This window comes from Mchenga conophoros, linkage group LG18 (genome assembly GCF_057382185.1).
Source record: "Mchenga conophoros isolate Kocher_MC1m ecotype Shallow Benthic linkage group LG18, M_conophoros_male_GT1.1, whole genome shotgun sequence".
Taxonomy (NCBI): Eukaryota; Metazoa; Chordata; class Actinopteri; order Cichliformes; family Cichlidae; genus Mchenga; species Mchenga conophoros.
In genome coordinates this window covers 10,947,846-10,973,470 of record NC_140543.1, presented here as the reverse complement: position 1 = coordinate 10,973,470, position 25,625 = coordinate 10,947,846, and the positions used below count along the sequence as shown (strand labels likewise).

Sequence of the window (25,625 nt, the reverse complement as noted above, 5' to 3'; positions counted from 1 at the left end):
ATACTATAGTTTTTACTAAAACTATTTATAGTTTTTACTAAAACTATAGTCCTGCACAGTTTGTCTTAGAAAAACTGTTCAATCACTATGATGACCAGCTTGTTTGTCGTATTCAAAACATTTAAACCAATTAATCTATCTGTCTGAGGTTTTTAGTATAGACATACAGTAAGAGGAAAACAACAACTGAATTTATAAGTCAGGCTGTTTGCAGTTTAAAGGAAAATCAGGACAGATTTCAACTATTTAAGATGCCATTCACAATTTAAAGCTGCTTCTGTCGGTATTTGTGTGTATGTAATGTTTATACTCATGTATGAAAAATGTTCAAACTACAAGCCCTCATACATATTAGAACGACAATCTTAGTAATGACCTAACTTACTAGTTATAGGACTTCTACACGATGCTTTAAAATCCCCATTTCAGCATAAAAGACTAGTGAATTTAGTTGTTGTTAGGTGGTTGCTCCCTGCGACCCTAATGAGGATAAGTGGAAGAGGATGGATGAAAAGGTGGATGGATGGATAGGTGGTTGCTAGGGGCTCTGTATGCTGTAGGAGGAGTTCACGGACAGACAGTAAGACTCCTTAATACGATGTGATTTTCAAAATAGAACTTTTGAAGATCAAAAGCTTGATAGTGTTTACATGCGTGCGTGTCATTCTGTCTGTAAACACAACTGCTTTAAAAGTTTTGAAGGAATTGTGATGAAACTTTGTAGGCATTTACAGTGCTGTCATGTTACGGATCACTTAAAATGTACGTTACATACATCAAGGTTTTTGAGGCCAGCTTAATGATTTACTGGTCAAAAATTAACAAAAATCCTTAAAAATTAGAAATCAAGTGTGAGGTGTATTTCCAGCAAACATAAAATACCTTATAAAGATTTAAAATGTAATTGCTCAATTGACCTTTGATCTGTCCTTTAAGACTGATCTACAGTTCAAAGTGATAATAATGCCATGCAGAGCTATTTAAACATATGTTTCTTACTGCCATTATTCGTAGTGACAACATACAGGTATATAGGGGAATGATATATGGGGATTCTAAATATCACATTGCAGTTTGCATGAAAATATCCAAATAATGTCCTATATAATGACCTCTGATCCCACTGTCACATTTCAGATCTGCCTTTCTTTCAAGTTGACCCCATAACGTGTTATTTTTACTGCACTACAAACAATAAATTTTACACCCACTCCATTTTAAAGTACATTTAAAAGGAACAAATAAAATTAAATAAATATATCCACAATTTAATAGGATTCCTTTAAAAGTAGATCCTGCCCAGAGAGAAAGCTGCCTTGGCAGAGGTTTGCACTCTCAGGGCGCTTCTTGTTCTATATGATATAAAAAATCTAAAAGCCTGCATATCCTGTTTAGTGACAAAACAACTGTATAACATCTGACTTCAGATGAAGATTTTTAATTACAGTTCTGTTATGTTAATATTTCTGAGTATTAGAGAATGCAATGAGCTTTTTATCATCCCAATATGAATTAAGCAGATTTTATTGATCTGGTAAAAGCTCCACAGTCTAATAACTAAATTGTCCTTTTACTGCATATTTCAATTCCCTTTTCTTTGTCAGCTTGATTTATATTCCTCATCTTCTATGAGATGGCAGTACAGTGCAATTTTCAAACACAAAAAAATGCTCCCACACTCAGTTATGAACATGGTCAAGAATCTATTTGTAGCTCTGGGGAGTAATGAGAGAGCCTTGTAGCTAGTCCCGTGTTTCATTATTATTTCAGTATGACACAGCCTGATGTCACAACCAGACAGGAAGAACAAGATTGAAAAGTGAAAATGGCAGCTGCCGTCACTCAAGGGTGAAGGTGAATCACTTGAATCACTGACTCTCTCGCCTCCACACAGCCTACATACATCATCTTCCCCTCCTGGTCACTGCTGAACACAAGTACCAAAAATAGTTTCCATTTTTCCCCCTGCATTTACAGCACTTAGTTTACAACAAAGCTACCGATAAATGGTGCTTTACTGAGTTTTCAAACGATTAGTCAACTGGTCAACATAAAACTAACAACAGATTTTACAGACAACAAGATTGATACCATTCATGCTTATACAGGGGGAGTGAGGATACTGTTAAGACTTGCGTCTGTATGTTTCGTTTGACTACCACAAAACAAATAGTAGCGCAGATGGCTTTTATTATTATTATTTTCTTTTTACATTTGACTTTCAGCTTGTGCTACGCTAACCGGCTACAGCCACGAGAGAGGTAACAGTCTTTTCATCTAACTTTCTGCAAGAAAGGGAATAATCAGATCTTCCAAAGTGTCAAACTATTTAAGTTATTTATGAAGCAAAGATATCAAAAATACCACTGGTGGAGATTTGCTTCTTTCTCAGGATTTTATCGCTGTTTGATAAAAATCTTCAGATTTTGGACAATCAGGAAATATCACGGTAGCCTGGGTAATTTAGATGAGCATTTTTCACTGTTTTCTTGCATTTTCTAAACCAAAGCGATCTTCTATAATGGAAAGAGTGAGTATTTGCAAACCTACACAGCATGATTTGTTTAATTAGGCGAAAAAAATAAAAATATTCAACTAATTACCATATTGCTAACAGACACAAATAACACTGTCATTGATGGATGAGTGAACATCTCTCCAGAAAAGAAAAAAAACATCCAGATTCTCGCTGCAGTACAAAGTTAGAAGCACTCTCAGCCTGGCAGCAGACCCTGCAGCAGCTGTTCATGATGTATGAGAAGCAGTTGTGTCTTTGTCTCCGCCGAGGAAATGTAATGTGAAACATGCCCTCATGGTGCGAGCACCCATGTATCTGACCCACAGCATCTCTGCTCTCATTACTCACATTACAGAGATGAGAGTAAAATCAATAGGGACTTAGCACCAGGATGTATCATTAAGATAACCCCACGTCTCATTGCTTTATCCTGATCGATGCCAGATTCTTATTCATGGATCAAGAAAGGAGGGATGGAAAATCAAGAGCAGGAATCTACATGTACTATATATTGTATTAAACAAGAGGAGAGTGTATATGTATGTAAATGAGAACAAGAGAGTGACACATTACATACTCACCAGTTTAATTTAAAAAAAAAAAAAGTAAAAAGAAAACCCAGCATTCATTGAAACGGTGTAATTCTCCTTCTTGTTGATATGGGCTTTCAGACCTGGCAGCAGATACACAGTTGGATGGATAGCTGCTCCTGCATCCCTGTCCTCGATCCTAATTTCCTACCTGTCTTGTGTGACATGGTTGTGCATTTACACCCAGCTGGTAGCTATATGATCTCACTATTAACTGGTGACAGGAGCCAACAAAGCCTTATGATACATACATCTGGCACCAGAGGAGGTGCACACACACACATACGCACAGGATAAAACCTACCAGTACACGCTTGTCATTCAGCCAGACTGTGCGACATCGGGACATTTGAGTTAGGGTGAGCTCATAATGCACACATCTGAAAGGCAGCCTAAATGAGTCAGGGAAGTGATTTATAAAAATGCTTTGAAGGTGTCTGAGCCTTTGTTGTGTGACATGGGAGGTCTAACAAATCTCATTCAACTTGACCTCCCCAATCTTTGAAAAATGCAGAGGAATATCACACCTGAACAGTGACTGTTCGCACTTTCAAATAGCCAAATTTAACTCGAGCTACACCATTATTTGTATTCACCTTGCACTGCCTCCAGTAGCAAGATTTCAAAACATTCTAATGGTATTTTTCTTTCCACGAATCCTTCAGCGAATCCTGCACAGATCCACGATTCAACAGTGACTTTGTTGATAGACCAGACTCAAGTTTATATCCCCTGTGATCCCTCTAGTAAAGATATGCATACACACACACACACACACACACATATGCACGACGAGCTAGAGAGTCCACAGTAAGACATTGCAAGCATGCATCATGAGCAGAGTGTGTAATGATGTTGCCTTCTTGTATTACCTCACTTTACAAGGCTTTCAGTGAGGATTGTTCAAGTTTGAATTGGTTCACCACAGTAAACAAAACACTGCTGGAGCTGCATCTGTTTTCATCTGTAATGACTAATTTTCCTTCATGTTTTATTCGTTGTTTCAAGGGTGCCGCACCCCCTGAATGCAAATCTTTACAGTCCTTACACAAATTTCTAAAGCATTTTCTTTAACCCCACAAAAGTCACGTCTTCAGCGGAGCTGCAGTGACTGTCCCCTCAAGCGTCCGGTTGGCTGGGAGAGGCGGGGGGCTCCAGTCCGGCTGGTAGAAATGGATGTCAAATGTCCGTGCCCAGTTGGCGAAGACGCGCTTCTCTGTTATAAAGCGGTGGTGACTGCCCCGTCGCCCACGCTCATGAGAAATGTACATAGCGCACTCATCTGGGCCACGTGGCTCATAGTAGTGATAGGGGACAGAGTGGTTCTGAGGCTCCCTGCAGTGATGGAAAGAGAGAGGGAGAGGGAAGAGACTGTTGACATTTAAAACCACTTTAATGAGTCACAGAGGTTCATGTGACACCAGAATGCATTTTTCATTTCAAGGTGAGGGAGAGAGACTGATCTGCATTCATTTGTTTGAGGTTTGCACGGGCCACACAGCTAAATGTAACTAGTTTTTATGACTTTTTAAATGCCATCTGCTGCTGAAGAGTGAGCGGAAAAGCCAAGCAAAGAAAAAAAGCTAAAAGCAGCAGCTCTGTTTGAACATGAATAATAAGTCTCTTGTGCTTGGTTTAAGTTCATGGCACTTCATATATCAACATTTCATTCAAATCCAACTGAGTTCAGTTTTATTTATCATTCAACAGACATTGCAGGGCACCTGGGATTACTTTGTAAAGTAAAGACATTGCAGTTGTATAGACAGAAACCCGGCAAGGATCCAGTTGGCGACAGTGGGGGAGTGAGCTCCCATTTAATAGGCAGAACAAAGTGATGGGAGGGCAGCTGTTTCGCTCATCACTTGAGATTAGTGTAAAGAGAGAAAAGACGTACAATGAGATTCACTACAATAAATGCGCTTTAAAGTGCTTTAAAAGATTGAAGTGAAAAATATAGAAGCGTGACTGAAAAAAATACGCTTTTTGCCACAATTTAGCAGAGATAAGTTATTTTCTCAGTTTTGAATTACAAGTGTAAATTTTGAGATAACAATCCAACATTTTGACTTGTGGATGGACGGGGTTGACTTCAGTGTACAGTGGCCCGGAGCAAAAATGCTGTAAAAGCACTCAAAACACTACAGAAGTTGAACAAAACACTGTCTAAATAAAAAAAAAAAAACCCTACAGAAAACACAACAGCAGTGTTTCTGGGGACACAATAACATGACAGAACACCCAGTGAAGTGACAGAAACCAGAACATGTGAAAGACTGCGCTGAGACACAGTTAAAAGCAGCAGAGTATTTGTTGTAAATGTAAATTCTTATAATACCTTAAATACATGTTTGCTATTAGCTGTTTACTGTTAGCTTGTCACTTCTGCAACTGTTGCATCCAATCATCGTCTCCCCAAAAAACACTTCTGTTGTGTTTTGTGTGCTTTTGCAGCACTTTTGTATTTGCTGGTGTTTTCTTACATTGCAGGTTGTTTCACTGGTTGCAAAAAAGAAGTTTCATGGTACATAAGGCTGATCACGGCCTGCACAAAGTAACACCTACTGGCGCTTGCAATATAAATTACTACGTGATTAAGTAGGTAATTCTTTTCCCCACCTGCACTGTTACAAACAATCTTAGGTGTCTTCAACTTGCCAAAATCCCACACTGTCCTGGTTGTGGCCAAAATGATTCTACTATAGAACCAGGTAGAAATAAATGTTACAGTGTTAGAATATTACAAGGTTACACTTTCCCCTCCACTCTTTACACAAACTTTAGCATAGAATGTCTTTGATTTCTCAGACAGATTAACCTCTTCCTTCAATTGATTTTTGTTTAAGCTGTCATAGCACAAGAAGGTCTGAAGGTCATAGGACCAGTCTGTCTCAAAGCTGGCAAAGAGAGGCAGACAAACATTCATGCTCATATTCACACCAATTTAGAAAGAATATAGAATTGCTAACTTAACTTGCGCATCTTTGGACTGTGGGAGGAGCTGGAGCATCTAGAAAGAACATCTATGTCTTTCTTTTTTAAAAGTAGAAGTACACAACACCATACATGCCCAAAATATGTTGAAACTTGCATGTTCTGTTTCTTAGTAAACAGCATTACAGCCTTCTGGTTTGAGGCTTTGCACAACATTGTAGACCCCGAATGCTCTGAAGTGTCGGATGTACTTGAGGTCAGGGCGAATTCTTTCTTTAACAGGCTAGTAAAATATTTCTTTATACACAAGGGCATTGTAAGCTTGAACAAAGAGTGAGCCAAACAAACTGCTCTCACAAAGCTGACAACATATTATTGTGTTATAACAGTGTAGCAAATACTCTGCACCGTATTCTGTTTCTAAAATTGGAAAACCCAGCCTTAATGGTGTTAATGATTTTTCAGCTTAATTTTCCTTTGCAGATTAACTGCACAGATTTTCATTTAAATTAAATTAGATGGTGAAGAAAGTAGACTTCCTGTTTGTGTATTTCAAACAATTTTCATTTCTGAATTTTGCCCAGTGTTAAATCACTTCTTCACACACATCTGTCATAATAGCTGAGATTCTGCTGAAATATTAATGAGGCATTTTAGCATTTTCACCTACGCCAGTCATCACGTCCATAGAGCAATTTATCTTCATATATTAATCATTATGCCATTAGATTTTTTCCACATCTGCCCATTTTTCTATTCAGTGTGAGCTCAAATCAAATTTGAGTCTTGGACTTGTATGCATTTCTGACCGTGATACATTTTAAATGTGAGTTTGTAAGATATTGCAACTGCTGAGCAAATGATAGCGCTGGTTTACATCACTCGAAATGCTTTAATAGCATGAAAAGACAAGGGTGCTGGCTTTGTTAGTTCTGTTTCAGTTAAAAAACTGCAACAGTAAAATGAAAATTTTCAACTGTATTATATAATTTTTTTGTAAGATCAGGAAAATAATTAGTTCTGAACCCCTTCTGCTTTTATAATCTCAGTGGCAGATGTATCCTTTTAATTTTTTTTGTTTCCAGTAGTCTTGCACAACACTGAAACTTTTGTGTAACAGAAGTTGTTCAGCGTTGTCATGAACAACATTGTCATGAAAGCCTAACAGGGAGGGTTTCATATTGTTCCCCAGCTTCTCTGCACATGCTGGGAGTGCAATAAAAACTGTGAGTTCTAAAAACACCTTAAAATGTGGGGAAATGTACTTCACCACTATGATCAATCATTTATTAAAAAAAAAAAAAACAAACAAAAAAAATACTTTTAGAAATCTGGCCACTGTGTAAAAATCACAAGCCCCAAAATTGACTTACATTTTTTTTAAGAATCAATTTGTTTTTAGAAAGAAGTGTTCCTTTGGGGAAAAAAAAGGAAAGGTGGGCATTTTAAAAGCAGTCCATAAACAGCATGTAGCAGCAATTTAACAAAGTAAAAAAAAATTCCCCTGCATCTTACGACTGAAAAAAGTTATATAACAGAAAAGGCAGCACTGAAGGAATAGTAAGGAATATTTTAATATTACAATTCATGCATTATTTATATTTGTTAGTTATTTATTAATGCTTTAGCGTTATATATTTATACACACACTTGAATGTCAATAAAGTGAATCTGACATGGCATTTGAGGTACACTTTTAAATTCTCAGTAGCATCGCATTCAGTAAAAATCGACTGACTGCAGTCATGATGTAAACTAAGAGACACGCTAAATATTGGCTTAGGCCAATGATTGCTCAAAGAAATGAAACAGCAGCACACCCTCGTCGTTATTGTCTATATTGAATTTGTGCTAAAACCCAAAATAAAAAAAATATTCTTTAAGCAATCACAGCCAAGGACAAAGATATACAGAACATTTTACAGTTTGTTCTTTTTTATTGAGAAATCTAATAAGATTTGTTCCCTGTTCAATAAAATCCCCCAATTAAAGCACAGGCTGAGACCAATGAGACGTGAGCTGTAATTCAAACCATTAAACTCTGCTAACAAGGCTGGTTAATTTGGTTGCCGGAATCAAGAGGGATTCACAAACTGCTGCATAACCCATACAGGGAGTGCAGAATTATTAGGCAAGTTGTATTTTTGAGGAATAATTTTATTATTGAACAACAATCATGTTCTTAATGAACCCAAAAAACTCATTAATATCAAAGCTGAATGTTTCTGGAAGTAGTTTTTAGTTTGTTTTTAGTTTTAGCTATTTTAGGGGGATATCTGTGTGTGCAGGTGACTATTACTGTGCATAATTATTAGGCAACTTAACAAAAAACAAATATATACCCATTTCAATCATTTATTTTTACCAGTGAAACCAATATAACATCTCCACATTCACAAATATACATTTCTGACATTCAAAAACAAAACAAGAACAAATCAGTGACCAATATAGCCACCTTTCTTTGCAAGGACACTCAAAAGCCTGCCATCCATGGATTCTGTCAGTGTTTTGATCTGTTCACCATCAACATTGCGTGCAGCAGCAACCACAGCCTCCCAGACACTGTTCAGAGAGGTGTACTGTTTTCCCTCCTTGTAAATCTCACATTTGATGATGGACCACAGGTTCTCAATGGGGTTCAGATCAGGTGAACAAGGTGGCCATGTCATTAGTTTTTCTTCTTTTATACCCTTTCTTGCCAGCCACGCTGTGGAGTACTTGGATGCGTGTGATGGAGCATTGTCCTGCATGAAAATCATGTTTTTCTTGAAGGATGCAGACTTCTTCCTGTACCACTGCTTGAAGAAGGTGTCTTCCAGAAACTGGCAGTAGGACTGGGAGTTGAGCTTGACTCCATCCTCAACCCGAAAAGGCCCCACAAGCTCATCTTTGATGATACCAGCCCAAACCAGTACTCCACCTCCACCTTGCTGGCGTCTGAGTCGGACTGGAGCTCTCTGCCCTTTACCAATCCAGCCACGGGCCCATCCATCTGGCCCATCAAGACTCACTCTCATTTCATCAGTCCATAAAACCTTAGAAAAACCAGTCTTGAGATATTTCTTGGCCCAGTCTTGACGTTTCAGCTTGTGTGTCTTGTTCAGTGGTGGTCGTCTTTCAGCCTTTCTTACCTTGGCCATGTCTCTGAGTATTGCACACCTTGTGCTTTTGGGCACTCCAGTGATGTTGCAGCTCTGAAATATGGCCAAACTGGTGGCAAGTGGCATCTTGGCAGCTGCACGCTTGACTTTTCTCAGTTCATGGGCAGTTATTTTGCGCCTCGGTTTTTCATTCATTCATTCATTCATTTATTTATTCATTTTCAGGCACAACAAATACCTATATTGAACATAAAATACACAAAACAAAAAACAAAACTTGCCTGAAAAAGGAGTGGGACGAAGAAAACTTATTAAATCCCACCCCTATACTCACTCATCAACAAAAAAAACCAATAAACTTCCCGCAGCTACGCCCATCATTGCATACAGACCCATCAACAGCCCCGGGCAGATACAAGCATCTAAGCGGCAGCTCGCAACCAACAATTAGAGCCTTCATAACTGAATACAGAATATATAAATTATAAATTGCATTACCACAGGTAACAGGCAGTAATAACTACAAGTAACAGACACACATACATATACATACATATATATCTACACACACAAGTACATATATGTACATACATACGCACACTTTATTTTTTATTTTTTATTTTGGAATCCATACCAGCAATGGTAAGAGGACAGACATTACAGAGCACACTAAAACCCATCATTGAGTATACTGTGACCAGACCAACTGTTTGTAGAGAAATTTAAATCTATGAATATTTTTGCATTGTTTCAATTGTAAACTCAGACTGTTCCAGATTTTCACACCACATACAGACACACAAAAGCCTTTACGGGTTGTTCGAGTTCTGGGTAATTTGAATTCTCCAAAGCCTCTCACATTATAAACCTTTTCTCGAATTTCAAATCTAGTTTGTAAATTTGCCGGTAAAAGTTTAGTAAAAGCTTTATACAAAATTATGGATGTATTGTAATTAACCAGATCCTGGAATTTAAGTAATTTTCCACACGCTTCTTGCGACCCTGTTGACTATTTTGAATGAAACGCTTGATTGTTCGATGATCACGCTTCAGAAGCTTTGCAATTTTGAGACTGCTGCATCCCTCTGCAAGATATCTCACTATTTTTGACTTTTCTGAGCCTGTCAAGTCCTTCTTTTGACCCACCATGCCAAAGGAAAGGACGTTGCCTAATAATTATGCACACCTGATATAGGGTGTTGATGTCATTAGACCACACCCCTTCTCATTACAGAGATGCACATCACCTAATATGCTTAATTGGTAGTAGGCTTTCGAGCCTATACAGCTTGGAGTAAGACAACATGCATGAAGAGGATGATGTGGACAAAATACTCATTTGCCTAATAATTCTGCACTCCCTGTAGTTCATTTCTCCTATAGAGGACCATCAGGATGAGAGCGCTTCTCTGAAAGTTCCCTGTACTGTGAATCTACAGTATTGATGCATTGATACACTTTTTTTAACATCTAATTTGGCTTGCATCTGTTGCATTTGCTAGAATTAATTTACTTCTTTCTATTAATGAATGAATTATTTAATAATTTTGCTGCAACGAAGAAAAATCTCAAAGTTGGAATAATTTATATGCTTCTTTACTATTTTAATTGCATAATTAGCCCTTAATAGGCTAATTAACTTAATTAATTAAAAATGCAATTACACAAAGTTTAACCTTTTTACATCCTTTCATCTTATGAAAAGTCAACACATCATAGAACAATGCTGTAATGTTCCTTATCACAGCGGTCCCCAACACCCGGGCCTCGGACCGGTACTGGTCCGTGAGTCGTTTGGTACTGGGCGCGAGAGTTGAGGCTCAGGTGTGAAATGTATGGCTTTCAGGGTTTTCAGCGTTATTTTGTTATCGTTTTTATCGTTAACTCGGTTTTCCTGGGTCTTTTCACGTGTGTTATGAATAAATCTTCTTTTTTTCGGCACCGGTACTAGTTTTATTTTCTTGTATTTATCCGCGACACCCTAAAGGCCGGTCCGTGAAAATATTGTCGGGCATAAACCGGTCCGTGGCGCAAAAAAGGTTAGGGACCGCTGCCTTATCAACAGAGGTGTGGACTCGAGTCACATGACTTGGACTCGAGTCAGACTCGAGTCATTACTTTTATGACTTTAGACTTGACTTGAAAAAATGTTGTAAGACTTGTGACTTGACTTGGACTTTTACACCAATGACCTGGGACTTGAATTGGACTTGAACCGGTTTACTTGAAAAGACTTGATATTTCACCCCAAATATAAAATTTAACATGCATATTATATAGAGATTGAAAATGTGACGTCATTCAGGGGTAAAACCGCAAAGGATTCTGGGAACTCGTGGCAAGAGGTACTAGCGCACGCAGGCTTTCAATTGAAACCAGTCACACAGCGATAAAAAGAAACACAAAAATGTCAAGAAGCCGTTGTATTATTAACTGCAATAGCCGGTCGCATGACAGCCACGGGAAGCCGACGGGTAAAGAGATCGGTTGTTATCGGATTACGTCGTTGAAGAGAAATTGTTCGAGCCATGTTTCCGAAGTAACAAAGACGCGACGGATGGCCTGGATTGCAGCCATTCAAAGACCAAATATAACGTCCCAGAACCCTCCAGCTCACAGGTTAGTCTGCTCCAAGCATTTACACGAAGGTCAGTCTGCTGTTGTAGTTAATGCGTCATTTTTCTTAACATAATTGGTGATATAGGTTACAAGCAAGTCTGGCGCTGAACAGAAATGGTCGCGCTATGCTCCTTTGTTTATTGTGCATAAATAGTGAATTGTCCTGACACAATATTGCGTTTCGCTTCTGTTATTATGGTACATTGACAAAAACATATACTTTTATTCACAGGATAAAACAGTTGTTTTGTATCACTAATTGCCCAGTGCGATTACAACATACAGTATTATTGTCACTGCTACATTTCTGTGATGCTACCAGAAATTATTTCCACTACTAATTAATTACCGTTGAGCTCAAAGGTCCTATTAATAAACGGTTAAGGAATGTGTATTTATGACAACAATTTGTGAGACTGGTAAACTTATGATACGTACGATGGTCTTTCGTTCTACACGGTGCATTTCAAGGTCCTGCACCCATCCGTCGGTAAACTGTACCTGGGCTTGTTGCAGTGACCTGAAGTTACTAAACTTTCATGAGTGTATGCGCTCACTCCAACAACCGTATGATTATAAATATGCATATAAATATGCTACAATGAGATAGCTGACTTCATCTAACTAGCAAATGTTGTCCAGGCTACGTTGGTGATACAGTTTTTTTTAATGTGTATGATATTTTTTGTCATGCGATTTTAAAGCTGGTCCTACAACCACATCCAAGAATAACATGCAGCTTATCTCAGAACCGTCGGTGAAAATTATTCTTGGAGCTAGGTTTAATTGAGCTGCATTTTAAAGAGGTGCAATTTCACAATTTGTGTATATTTTCTAAGTTCACTATTTTGTCATGTGTTGAGAAAAACACAGATTTAAAAATTACATGGTCTAATATTTACATTTAGCATATAACTGCAACATTCTTTTTTCGTTTTTTTTTTTTTTTAAAGACTCGAAAGGACTTGAAATTCAAAATTTCAGACTTGTGACTTTACTCGGACTTTTACACCAGTGACTTGAGACTCGACTCTGACTTGCCTGACATTACTTGAGACTTGACTTGAGACTTGAGGATAAAGACTTGAGACTTACTTGAGACTTGCAAAACAATGACTTGGTCCCACCTCTGCTTATCAACAATAACAAACAATGTTGTTAAACACTGTTTAAAAGAGTCCCCGATTTTCTTTAATTGGAACTTTCAAGAAGAGCGATTTAAAAACGTAAAGTCTGAATCTTATCTGCTTCAGGCTAAAATTTTATTCTAAACTACTGCACTGAATCGAGATTGCTGTCTGACAGCAGAAACAGTCAGATGCTGCATTTTAGTGACACCGGCACTATCTGCCACTTTGCTAGGTTAACCTCTTTAGCTGCTTATTAACACAAATATCTACAAAGCAAATCACATGGCAGAAACTCAATGAAATTAGGCATGTAGACATGGTCAAGAGGAGAATGCAAAGACTGCTTTGAGCTGATAGTAAGGGAGCAGTAACTGAACTCCTTACAACCAAAGTATGCAGAAGAGCATCTCTGAATGCACCACACATCAAACCTTGAAGCCGATGGGCTACAGCAGCGAAAGCCCACAGTGGGTGCCAATCCTGCCTGCTGATAAGAATAACCCGAGGCTACAGCTCATATGAGCTCACCAAAACTGAATGACAGAAGACTGAAAAAATGTTGCCTCGATTTCTTGATTTTTGGATGGTAGGGTCAAATGTGGCATAAACAACATGAAAGAACAGACACATCCTGCCTTGTACTCTGTGATGGTGGTGGTGAGGTGGTGTAATGTTATGGTGGATCTTTTCTCTCCATAGTTTGTGCCTCTTGGTACCAAGTGAGCATTGTTTAAATGGCACGGGCTACGTGAGTATTGTTGGGATAGTCATCCCGTTATGACCACGGTGTTACCATGGCTGCTTCCAGCAGGATATTTGAGTTTGAGCTGAAATCAACTCAGACTGGTTTCTTTAAAATGGCAGTGAGTTCACTGCACTCAAATGGCATCTATAGTCACTAAATCTCACTCCAATAGAGCACCTGTGGGATGTAGTGGATGTGGGAGATTCTCATCATGGATATACGGCTGACAAATCTGCTGATGCTGTGTGATGCTGTCATGTCAATATCTCAGAGGAACCCTGTTGAGTCTATGCCCAAAGAAAAAGCCAGTTCTGAAGAAAGAAAAGCAAGTGTTTAGTCAGTATATACTGAAAGTACACGGTCCTCATAAGATGGCAATATATAGTTCTGCTTGTCAACAAAATGACTTCTTATCATCTAATCAGCATTATAGTACATGCATTAACCTGACCTAACAAAAAGCATCTCTCAAACAGAAATCACTCTGGTAAAATATGCCTGCCTTCAGGATACACATGAGGCATTATTCCTCATGCACGCATGTTCCAGTTCATCGCTGGGTGCTCTTGTATTTGCATACTGAATAATACAGAACATGTGGAGGACAAAAACATTCGGATTTTAAATGCAATAAAGCAATGCAGCTTTTCAGTTGTCTGTATTCAGAGTTCACGACCAATGTGTGCTTTCCCAGCCTCGGGACCAGATAATCCATTGTGTGTGGGTCAATTATTGGATATTTTTATTGATGCCACACTGCAGCGAATGAAAAAGTAAAAAGCTTGTTGTGGGGATATTGAATGGTGCAGAAAACAAACCAAATGTATCAGCACAAAAAGGTAGACAAAGCCAGAAAAAGCAAAGGGAGGCATGACTCAAGCTTTAATGCAATAGCAGGGAATTTGACCAGGCACTTTGTATTAGTGAAAATCCTTTCACTGTCGTTTTTCCCCCATCTGAAATTGTACATTGTATTTGGATGATTAGTATAAATCTAACACCTCTGTTAACAGGCACTGGCTCTATAATAATGTTTCTGAAACAGAAGAAAACCCAGGACTCTGTCTTTTCTTTCAACATTATGAATACTTGTCAGTTTACTGAATTATTATGTACTAATACACAAGCAATTTAAGTATTCCAAAACCCTCTCCAGCCACACTGAAATTTCATTTTCAGCTGTCTTAATATATTTAGTTTTAATCTTTCTTATCAGGCGGCTGTGCTGCTATGAATTCATATTTGAAGTTACTGCATTTATGGCTCTCCTTTAAAAAAAATCTCAATGATGGTGCTTGCTGGTGGAGCTGGTGATGATCTTTGACTTTCAGCTCCACTGTCTCACCTGCAGAAGTCAGGCGCCACCATGCCATAGACATTGATCCTATCACACAGCTCCAGGGCGATGGTCATAGTGAACCAGCCGGTGCTCAGCCAGGTCTTCGATATTTTCCTGCAGAGGAAAGGAGGAGGATGTAGGGGGTGAAAGAAGATAGTTAGATGGATTTAATGCATGGGAGACCACAAGGATGAAAACTGAAAAACTTGGATAGATCATTAGAAAATCTCACATTGGCGTATTAGGGCAGAATAAAGATCTCTCTAAATCCTGAGGTCGATATTCCTGGCTGCAAGATCATTCAAGTTCCCCCACAGCTTCATTAAAATACAAATCCATCTTATGCATCGACTGGTACAAATGAACCCTGTCAAATAATCAAATCCTTAATCAGAAAAGAGCCTTGCTCTGCATGAAGTGTCGATAGTTGGATGACATACCTTCAGCATGCAGAACGATCTGCCTGCTTTCAGGAAGAAAAGAGCTGACCGCTAATCAGACATGATGTTATGAAAAAAACTAAATGAAATATTAACATTGTACTTAAAAAAATCTCAATGTGCTCCAACATGTACTCCATCACAGGACTGGAAAAAAAAATGCTGCCTTACTATCATACTTTTTAAAATAATTCCTTGTTGGTTTTGTGTAGATTTGATGGTCTCCAGTGTACTGAAACTCGCAACACTTCTAGAGGTCAATGAAAACCTTTAAGTTACACCTGAAGATGAAATGAAAATAAGCTTAATAATTTTGGTTCAATTTTCAAATGAAGTTTACAATATCGCTGCACTGACATGTTTATAGAGCAGTGCTTTTCATTTAGATTCTAGTATAAAAGCACAGCAGATCTTTGGAAATGACCTTTGGATGCTGATTAAATAAATTCATTCAAACAAAAATATCCCAACAGAGCATGAAGCCCAGCTACTTTGGTGAACCTTCGACCTTTGCCCTTGTACACTGCAACTATGAAAAATATTCAAAAGTAACAAAATTCCCATCGACCTCAGCTGTAGCTGAACAAACCTCATTTAGGAAAAACAAACACAACCCCAGCTATTTGTTTGCTGTTGTGTGGCATGAATCATTTACCTTCTTGCAAATTGTTCTTGGCTCTTTTTATTTTTGATTAATAATGAAACTAAAAATCTGTTTAGCTGCGGTATGAAGCATGTGTTTTTCAGCTTCTGAAGGATTTCAACACAGGAAAAGGCCTGAGAATGACCCTGCTAACCTAAAGGCAAAGTACCAAAGCGGTCTTGGGAGGAAAACTGTACCCAAGTTTCACTGTGACCAAGTGCTTCCTCACAGCGTTACCAGCATGGTCTCATTTTCACAGTATAGTAGCAACAAAACTTCACAATGATACTGATCTCCAGCTCGCTGGCCTGCAGCCACAGCTGTAATCCCTTCCAACTAAAATTCATGCAGATGAGTTGAGCTGCGGTGGTCCAAAAACATTTTGCAAAAATCAGAATTCATCAAATCAACTTATGAAAATTTATTAGAAAATGCATCATAGCTCCCTCGTACACACTGTGAAGTGATTCAAATATGAGCTGATGTAGCAGGTTTGTGCTACAAACTACAGCACAATTGAATCCTTAAGCTGAATTAGACTCAAATGTGGTTCTTATCGAGCTTCCCCTGCTGAACAGCTGAACTATCCTAATGGGAACTGTTATTGGTAACCAGTGGATGCATTAATCTCTCAGTGTTTGATGCACTTTTAGATGGCTTTTGGTAAATAAACACTGCAACTTTTACTGAAGCTTTATGAGAAAAAAATAAATGGAGCACAGCGAATGAGGCAAAATGTGGTCTAACTAATGCATTAAATGCTTTTCCTCTTTCATAATTCAAAGTTCAACACAACTACAAAGGGCAGGCATAAGAGGAAACTATAAAGACACGCAACCTCTAATGTATGCATAATTTTGGCAGATGAAACAAAGCTAAGAAAACCTTATGGTGAAAATGAGTCAGCTGAGGATACACCGACTTTGTCTGATGTTCTTAGGCAATTTGTTTCGCATAATGTCACCATTAATTTTAGATTTCAAAACAAGTTTAGCCTGCATATTGCATTTATACAATGCTCTGGTGATAAAAACAGCAATTCCAGCTCTGGTGGAGTCACGTGTACTCAATGCAAGTAGGGAGATGATGGGATAAAAAGTGAATTGTTTTGACAGGTGTGGTTTTTGCTATGATAACCAACTTGGTTTAGCCTGCTAATAATTTAGTAATTAACACCAATTAAAAAGTAAAGCCACAGATGGATTAGTGAACATGCCAACAAGGCTGGCCTTTACCCGCCATGACATCACTACAAGGAGATGCAGAACGCAAAAGTACAAAGCAAAGCAAGGAAACTACTCCATAAGATTACATAAAAATATGTAAAACAAAGAAAGTTTGTTTCCAGTCAGTATAACTGAAGTCCTACTCAGAGATGATGGGTTCCCAGGCTTTCTGCTTCAGTTTCTGAGTGTGCTTATATAAAAGAGGCAGTCTCGTCATGCGACTCTTCTTCTGCAGAAAATGGGCCAACAAAGTGCCACCTACTCCAGTTTGAGACATTGCAAGAGGTCTTATAAAGAATATAAAAATATATATAAAATGTGAACGACATACTGGCGCTGCAAATAAGGCAAGAGGGGAATACCGACATAAACATCTAATCTTGTGAATTCAGCGTTTCATTTATTTGTTTACCGCTTATTCTGAGCTCCAAGGTTTTCGTCTAATGTGACATCTGCACAGGTGTGAAACATCAAACATAACAGACTACTTGAGAAGCTCCATTCCATAATGAGGGATACACAGAAACCACTGTGCTGGTTTAATATTCCCAGTGATAAATAGCCTATAATTAGACTGATCAATTACCTGCAATATCTGCAAGTTGGCAGCAAATTTGCACCATGAATATCCATCCATCCATTCGCTTCCGCTTATCCTTTTCAGGGTTGCGGGTGGTGCTGGAGCCTATCCCAGCTGTCACAGGGCAAGAGGCGGGGTACACCCTGGACAGGTCGCCAGTCTGTCGCAGGGCTAACACATAGAGACAGACAACCATTCACACTCACATTCACTCACGCATTCCCACCTATGGGCAATTTTGGATTAATCAATTAAACTATCCCCCACCATGAATATATTTACTTATATTTATTTATATATTTATATTTACACGTCAACTGCATCACCAACTCAATGCAGGCAAATACCCAGTCAAAGAAAGGAATCCATCTCCCACTCACTGCCTGCAGTCAGGAAAAGAATGAGTGAAAATGTGGCATTTACACACAATATTAAAGTGAAGCTCTGAACATAACCTGCTCCGGAGCCATTATGTGTTCAGCATAAGTTACCATAGTGATCCAGCCAGGTAAAAAGGGATGCACCGTTGTGACACTGAAAACTCTGGCCCATTAATCTCTCTTTATAGAACACCCCTCAGGCAGAGTCACAAAACCTAAAAAAACAGAAGCAAAATGACACAAAACATCTGCAAACATATAGTAAAAGCTCTAGGAGATGCATAACGATAAAACAACTTTGCTGTATGGTTTGTGGTCATTTACAGTATGTGTCTCTTTAAGTTTTTGATGTCTTACTCCACTGTAGGAGATTTGGGGGTCTTTTACTTGTGTAACCACAGGGCTCTGTTTCTCATCTTGGCTCAGATTTTGTCCTAGTGACAGTTTGAATGCAGAGTTTCTACCATTTCATCACTTCTGAAAACTTTCCCTCAACATCACATGCATCAACTTCTCCGCAGTGCTTCAAAAAATCCCAATCATCAAAGTGACAATGACCGTGAATGTCAACCACATCTGGTGCGATTTAGTTATGCACACATTGCGATCATTATACTGAACCAACAGGATGCTACACGGTAAAGGTGTCAAAAAATGTTCTGCACTCGTTCCTTTGATTCTTTTCCAAGCACAGTTCATTATAGTTTTAAAATGATACGGCGGAGGAAAAGTGAGCAGGTTCATATTCAAACTCTTGCTTGAGAGCACTTTGACAGCATGTGTTCCTTATCTCCCGACCGGCCTCATCACCCTGCTGCTTCTCAAAGCTTGTTACTCCTTCTTGTCTGTTCCCACACATATGCATCAGCATCCGCAGCATCCGAGGCTTTAACTTGGCAAGACAGAGAAACAAAGCCTGGGCCCTGATAAGAAAAGTCTTGACAAGAACAACCAGGCAGGCATCTCGAAACTCTGCTCGCCTGCTGTTGATGAGGTGACACATTTGGAGTGGAGGGTTTACCTGGCTGTTTGAAAAGGTGTTCAGACCTTCTCTCCCTCGTTTTCTCACAGATACAACAGTGCAGGGAGATGGGGTGGGGTGGGCTTGTGGGGTATATGTCAAGCAAAAATGCTGAAAGAAAGCCCTCTTTAACACCTAAACTTTGAGCATTTCTCTTTCTTAGGAAAGTGGCAGAGAAATGTCTTCCTGGGAAGGCAATAAGGGAGCGAGGAAATGTTATCAGTGTTTAAAGTGTATGAGAAGGCATTATAGACAGCACCCTAGAGCGTACCTAAAAAGTTAAACCCTGCTGTTTTGTCATGGCAAGGCTTTAAGTCTATGCTTTGATGCATTTTTAGACAAGCTGTGGTCCAGTGTCGGTCAGACTTTGATGTAAAAAGAAACATCTCGGAGAGCTAAGGAGTAGACTGCTGTGAAATTTAAGGGAAATCTCGCCGAGGTCCGCACTGAAGTAATTAATAAATCATTCAGAGATCTTCACTGGTTTTTTTAATTTTCATGAAAGATTCTGAAAGACAAAATCAACAAGAATGAGTGTTTAAAAGAAGGGATCCACTTCAAAATATTGTTTCAGGAACACAACAAAGAGTTGAAGGTGTTTATTTGGCTTGATATCAATCACCTATGAGACAACAGTCATCACTTCATTTCAGTTTTATTCATCTAGTACCAGCTAACCAGTCATTTGAATGTGACATATTATAAGGTAGTTGCTGCAATGAGGTTTCTTACTGTTAAAAGGGGAGTTTTTCCTTCCCGCTATTTGCCAAGTGCTTACTCAAAGGGGGTCGCTTGATTAATGGGGTATTCTCTGCCTTTACCTTAAAATATAACGCGACTTGAGGCGGTTGTTGTTGTGATTTGGTGCCATATAAATAACATTGAATTGAGCCAGGCTCAGGGACAGCAGTCATCTTCTTGGACCAGTTGCAAAGTGAGAGGCAGGAAAACAAAGAAGCTTGCTTTTTCACAAAGAGCCAGGTAGATTTGGATTGTTGTTTTTCCCTTAAAAAGATAAAAATCATTCTAAAAACTACTTGTAAAATATTTTTCTTAGCTCTGTACAGACATTAAAATTTCACCAACATCTGAAATATTTTGCCTTGCTACTTTTATCCTCCACAGTGGGAACTTTTGAAGATGCTCATTCGGTTAAATAAAAATAGCGGAGGACAAACATGCACTACAGCTACAGTAAATAGAGACTATAAACCCAGTCTTCGTTTGCTTTCTTCCTTCAAATCAAGCAAAAAAAAAACAACCTCTTCAGGTACAGCCGCTCCTTATTTCTCTGTGGTCCAATAAAGCTTTGTGTTTGCTGGAAAAACGCACCACAAAATGGATGTTGATTTAAAATGTGGTTGAACAATCCAGACCCACCAAATCAATCGGCCCACACTGGCCACAGTGTTATGAACAGTGACAACACCCTTTTGTGTGACTTGCTGCTTTATTAGAGTCTGTCCATGCAGCAGACAACGCTGTCGACCCAGTGATGCTATCGCAGAAGAAGCACAGGCTTCTCATTTTCTTTTAATTAAGACAGGACCCAGTTTGTCTGGAACATGCTGATTTGTTTTGATATGCAAACATGGCCACCGGGCTTTAATATAACAACAGCCCTGTCTCTCAAACACACACACACACACAGGCTTACATACACACAAGCTCTTCTTTTGCAAATTAGAAAACTTTGAGAGTTCAAAGCACAGCATTTTGACACCAACCAATCTGTGGTGGATGTGTGGAGGTCTTAGTCAGAAGGCATGCAGCTAATCTCACTTAAGAAGTCTTCCTCATTTCCTTGTTTATGAACATGCTGATGAATAATGTGGTGTGAAATGTCAAGCTCTTAGCTTCAATGACTGTCTTTTAAAAGGACTTGAGGCAAGCTGTGAGTGGGACGACACATTTATCCCTGTGAAGGAGAGCAGTGCTGCTTCTCATGTTTACATGGTTTGGGATTGCAAATCCAGAAAAGGTACACATGTAGCTATAAGTTTAATTGCACGTTGAGCTTTCTTTTTTGAGTCTTAAAATCACATTTCTATATTTCAACATAAGATTTTGCTTTCCATTGCATTTCATTCCTAACAAGAGAAATGACTGTTAAATCTCTTTGGGGTGGATGGAGTTGGGTTTTTTAGTTATATTTGTGCAATTGTGGTCAGAAGTTTATGATCATGAATGTCATGGTAATTTGGGGTTTTTAATGATTTCCTAGATTTTTTATAGATGCTTGAAACTTTGTTACACACTAACATTAGGTTTCTGGAATGGTCGTCCCAAAGCCTCGACCTCAACCTTTTTAAAAATTTGTGGACTGCACTTAAAAGCCAGGTTGGTGCCAGGAAATCGAGGAAATTTGAATGAACTTCACCAGTTATGCCAAGCAGAGCTGGTCAAATATCCAGCCCAAACTATGTTAGGAACTTGCACCTTGCAAAGATGATTTTTATAGCCACCAAAAAGCTTTTAAGGGACATTTAACCAAATATTAGTGTGAGTGTATGGATATATTTGAGCTGTACTTTTGAGTCTGTGTGGATCAGAGAAGATCCTAAATAAATTCAAACTTGTGCATCCAATTCGGATTTTTAAAGCCAATACAGATGGTTGCTGTTTATTTTTCAACCCTGGGAAAAGAAAAGTTTAAAAAAATAATTAAAAGCCCCAAATGACCACAATGACTGACCACTGACTGCTACTATACATATATAGCAGCTATACTGTCTTTGAGCCTATTATTGTTATTACTGTGTGAAGGTCACATACAGGTATGATTTGCTGTTGTAAGTTCAAGCTGAAACATCTGTGAAGCATCATTATTTCATAACACTCCTATAAAGAAAAAGTATAAAAATATCTGAGTTCATTTTGTGTGTGCACACGGTTATTTATACCTGACACTTTCATCCTGAGTGATTGCAGTGTTTAGGGTTGATTACTAATTTAAACTCCTTCACTTTTTCTAGTCGCCTCTGTATCTACTTGACTTCCACATCACGTTCTGTCTGATCACAGTTTCTCTTGTATTTCGCTCTTTTTTATATCCATGGAAATGGCAGCAATAATGTGGCCTGAATATGTTTTGTTTGCAGTCTGCTTCCACATATAATCTTTTCCTACTACTGTACATTCCCCTCATTATATGTATTTTCTAATGTTCATTCCCTACAAGCAGCAAACCTGAATCCTCGCTTCAGTTTGGTGTTGGACTGTAAATTGACTTCAAGTTCAGACTTTAGACTGCACTCTTCAATTCTGTAAGAGCAGAAGTCTTTAAACAACGAAAATCTATGTAGAAATAGTGGAAATCTCCACACCGCATGCATTGATATGAGGCACATCACTTTTCTTCCATCAGTTTGTGTTGTTTGTTTGACCAATTACACCTTTATCTTGGTCATAATAGCTTAAGCAGTCCTGTGACATTTCATGAGTCACAGCAAAGGTTTTGCCCACCTTCAACCTGAGCAAAAGTCTTATCATCCAAAATAAGTGGAAACGTGTGGGTGTCTGCATGGCCTTTAAAGGTTACTTGGTTTGTAAATGTGTCCTATTCTTTTCATTTAGCAGGGAGCTTTTTCACTGCTGGGCCTGTTGAATATTCTCAAATTTTAGATCAAAAGATCACAGGTTCTTCGTTTTGGGCTCTTATTTCTAAAAAGGCATACAAATCTCAGTTTAAGCACGCTCTAAAAATATCACTTTTAACTTGTAACTTATAAATCTCAAATCAACTTAAATTTTTTTCCACTCACTGTTTTGTAAGTTCAACTTAGAAGATCTGTACTGTTACCTTAAATATCAGTTGCACTGATATGGGCTGTCACTGTTGCTCTTTCTTGCTCATTCAAAATGTCAATATCACTATTCTTGTCCAGTGATCTGTCAGGGCTCTGAGCCAATCAGCCTCGAGCCCGTGATCTTTACAGATCTGTCAATCTGCCTTTCAAGCTGTCTGTCATGTATCCCTCCTCTTTCCATCTCATCTGGCTTGCTATCTGCTGCCTGCTCTGTCTACTCTGCAACACCATCAAGAGAGAACACCCAACTTCTTGGTAGATCAAATGGTGGCAATGAAGGACAACACATCTTTGGTTGGCAAACAAGGATAAAGACTTAATTTAGGATTATATCGTCGCTGTAGCAAATAGCCTTGTTGATTTCTATAGGCTTTATCTGGCAGAGAACCCTATGTGGTAACTGTGAAAGACATCAAAATTGTCCTCCCCAAACCTCTCTGTGGTTGTAGAAGTATATGGAGTTGTCCCAGCCAGTCAGCAAAAATCAGGTGATGTGACAGGTAGTGACATAAATGCATCTTAACAATCTGAAGTTGCCTGGAGCATTTCAAACTTCAGTGTTCTTCTGGAATTTGGGAAATTCTGTTTTTCACCCCATCTACTCTTACATCACTGACCATAACATCGAAAGTAACAGTGGTAAATTTGACATATGATGTTTATGTAGTATTTCTAGAAATTAGTGAAACTTTATGCCATGAAAAGTGGTGGGACCGTATCGTCACCTAAAACTGGCAAGTTGATTTTCAGACATACATCAGATGCATTTAATAATTTAATTTAATATATTGGTATTAATTTTACTGTGAGTCGTATTACTGCTAATTGATTTAGTAATTTGAAATCTGTGACTTACTTAGTTTTGATTTAATTACTTCTTGTTATATTTAAAATTTATATCTATAATTTATTTAAATTTTTTTAGAAGATCCTCACTATTACTGTTAAAATGCACTCTTTTCTTTTGCAGCTGCTGCTCTGCTCTTTTATGGAAAGACGGAGACTGTTGTTGTGTCAGCCCGTCAAATACCATGCTTTAGGATAGCACAACCTATACTTAGGTGTATACACACGCTCAATCAAGTCTATGAAATTTCACCAAGTGACATGAAGTGGTTGCCTAGACGACCGGACAGGACTGTACTTTTATATTTGTGTTACATTTGTGAGCATTTTCAGTCAATAAAAATGTTCCTTTGAGTTTATAAGTTTTTCTTACATCTTTAACATATACACTTTGTAGAAAATATTTTACTTTAAATAACCGAGGAACCATTGAGGGTAATTTCCATGACCTTGATTAGCAACATAGAATTTTTTTAAAAGTCACAAACATAACATAACCAATAATGTCTCCCAATAACACTCTAGGGGTCAACTTTTTTATTTCAAAGTATGTAACATTATGTAGAAGTGTGTAGAATTGTGTAGCCACACAATGTTAGGTCATTTCCACGGGAATAACACTGTGGACAGATCTGCAGGCTTCATCTGCCAATCACTGGCAGATTTCTTGCAGCAGACCCTTTTATTTTGTTTTGGGAACCAGCGTAATGTTGCAGTAGAAGAAGGGGAGTTGGCCAGAAGGACAGAACTACAAAAGTCACCGCAGACCGTGTTTACAACCCAAACTGAAACACCTCTACATAACCTGCAGAAAACGTATTACAAGTCAAAACGTTGCTTTAAGATAAGCTCAAAGTTAAGTTTTGCTTCTGCTTACTGTAAATCCTGCTTAAGATCAAAACTGATCAAAAGTCAGCTTTATAAATGAGTCCCTTTCAGCTGTTCTTCACAGCTATGTAATTTGTCCACTGCTCCAGCTGTCTCCTTGCTCTCTGATGCACAGCTGCCCTGCTGTGGCTTTTCTCTTTTCCTTTTTTTGACCAATGTTCATAAGCCATCAAAGCGCGCTTCAATACGACTGCCAAGGTTTGATGTAAGATGCACTGTTAAAGGGATTCAACCTAGATCTTTTTGATAGGTGACCTATCTCAAATCATCATATTTTACACTGCAGCTAGCTCCAGCAGAAACCACAGTTGGGCTGTTAACAATTACCACAAAGCATCATGGGAACAGAAAACACAGACAAGGGAGAAAAAAGTTATTTCAAAAGCTAATTTGACTCTAATCACCAGTTAAGGCTCATTCTAGGAATTTACCAGAAAGGATGCAGAGGGACACCTGCTTCCCTTCTCTCTTCTGTATGTGTTATTAAAAACTGCAGGATGTGGCATCATCCTAAACCATATTAGTTCTCTTTACTGAAAAGGCATAACCCATAATTACAATTAAGCTTGCAGGGTTGCCGATTGCACGGTTGATTACCCAGAAGCTCTGCTTTTAGTGCTGCGGCCACAGGCTCCCAGTTCTTAAATAACACGGGATTCATTTTCCAAATTAGATAAAATATTGCTTCATAAAGGTACGAGACATTTTGCATGCACAGAGCTTCTGTTAAATTTTTATCTCAAGCATTACAAAGATATACACTAATATATTAAGGCTTTATTTCTCTCTGCTTCCACGCTCCATGGAGCAGAA

At 38.5% G+C, this 25,625-nt stretch overlaps 1 protein-coding gene across 2 annotated transcripts in view; it reads right to left on the bottom strand.

Moving 5' to 3' along the window:
• Positions 1-20: 20 nt before the first annotated feature.
• Positions 21-25,625, bottom strand: part of st6galnac5a (ST6 (alpha-N-acetyl-neuraminyl-2,3-beta-galactosyl-1,3)-N-acetylgalactosaminide alpha-2,6-sialyltransferase 5a) — a 65,368-nt gene continuing 39,763 nt past the window's right edge. Inside the window, exons 4-5 of one of the 2 annotated variants that reach the window (XM_085255020.1) lie at positions 14,986-15,093; positions 21-4,443 (exon numbers count right to left, since the gene is read on the bottom strand). In XM_085255020.1, the coding sequence (XP_085111146.1) occupies positions 4,194-4,443; positions 14,986-15,093 (358 nt within the window). In that variant the 3' untranslated portion in view covers positions 21-4,193. Of the gene's footprint in view, positions 4,444-9,020; positions 13,952-14,985; positions 15,094-25,625 lie in introns of those variants that run through there. The other variant, XM_085255021.1, reaches the window with a different exon arrangement.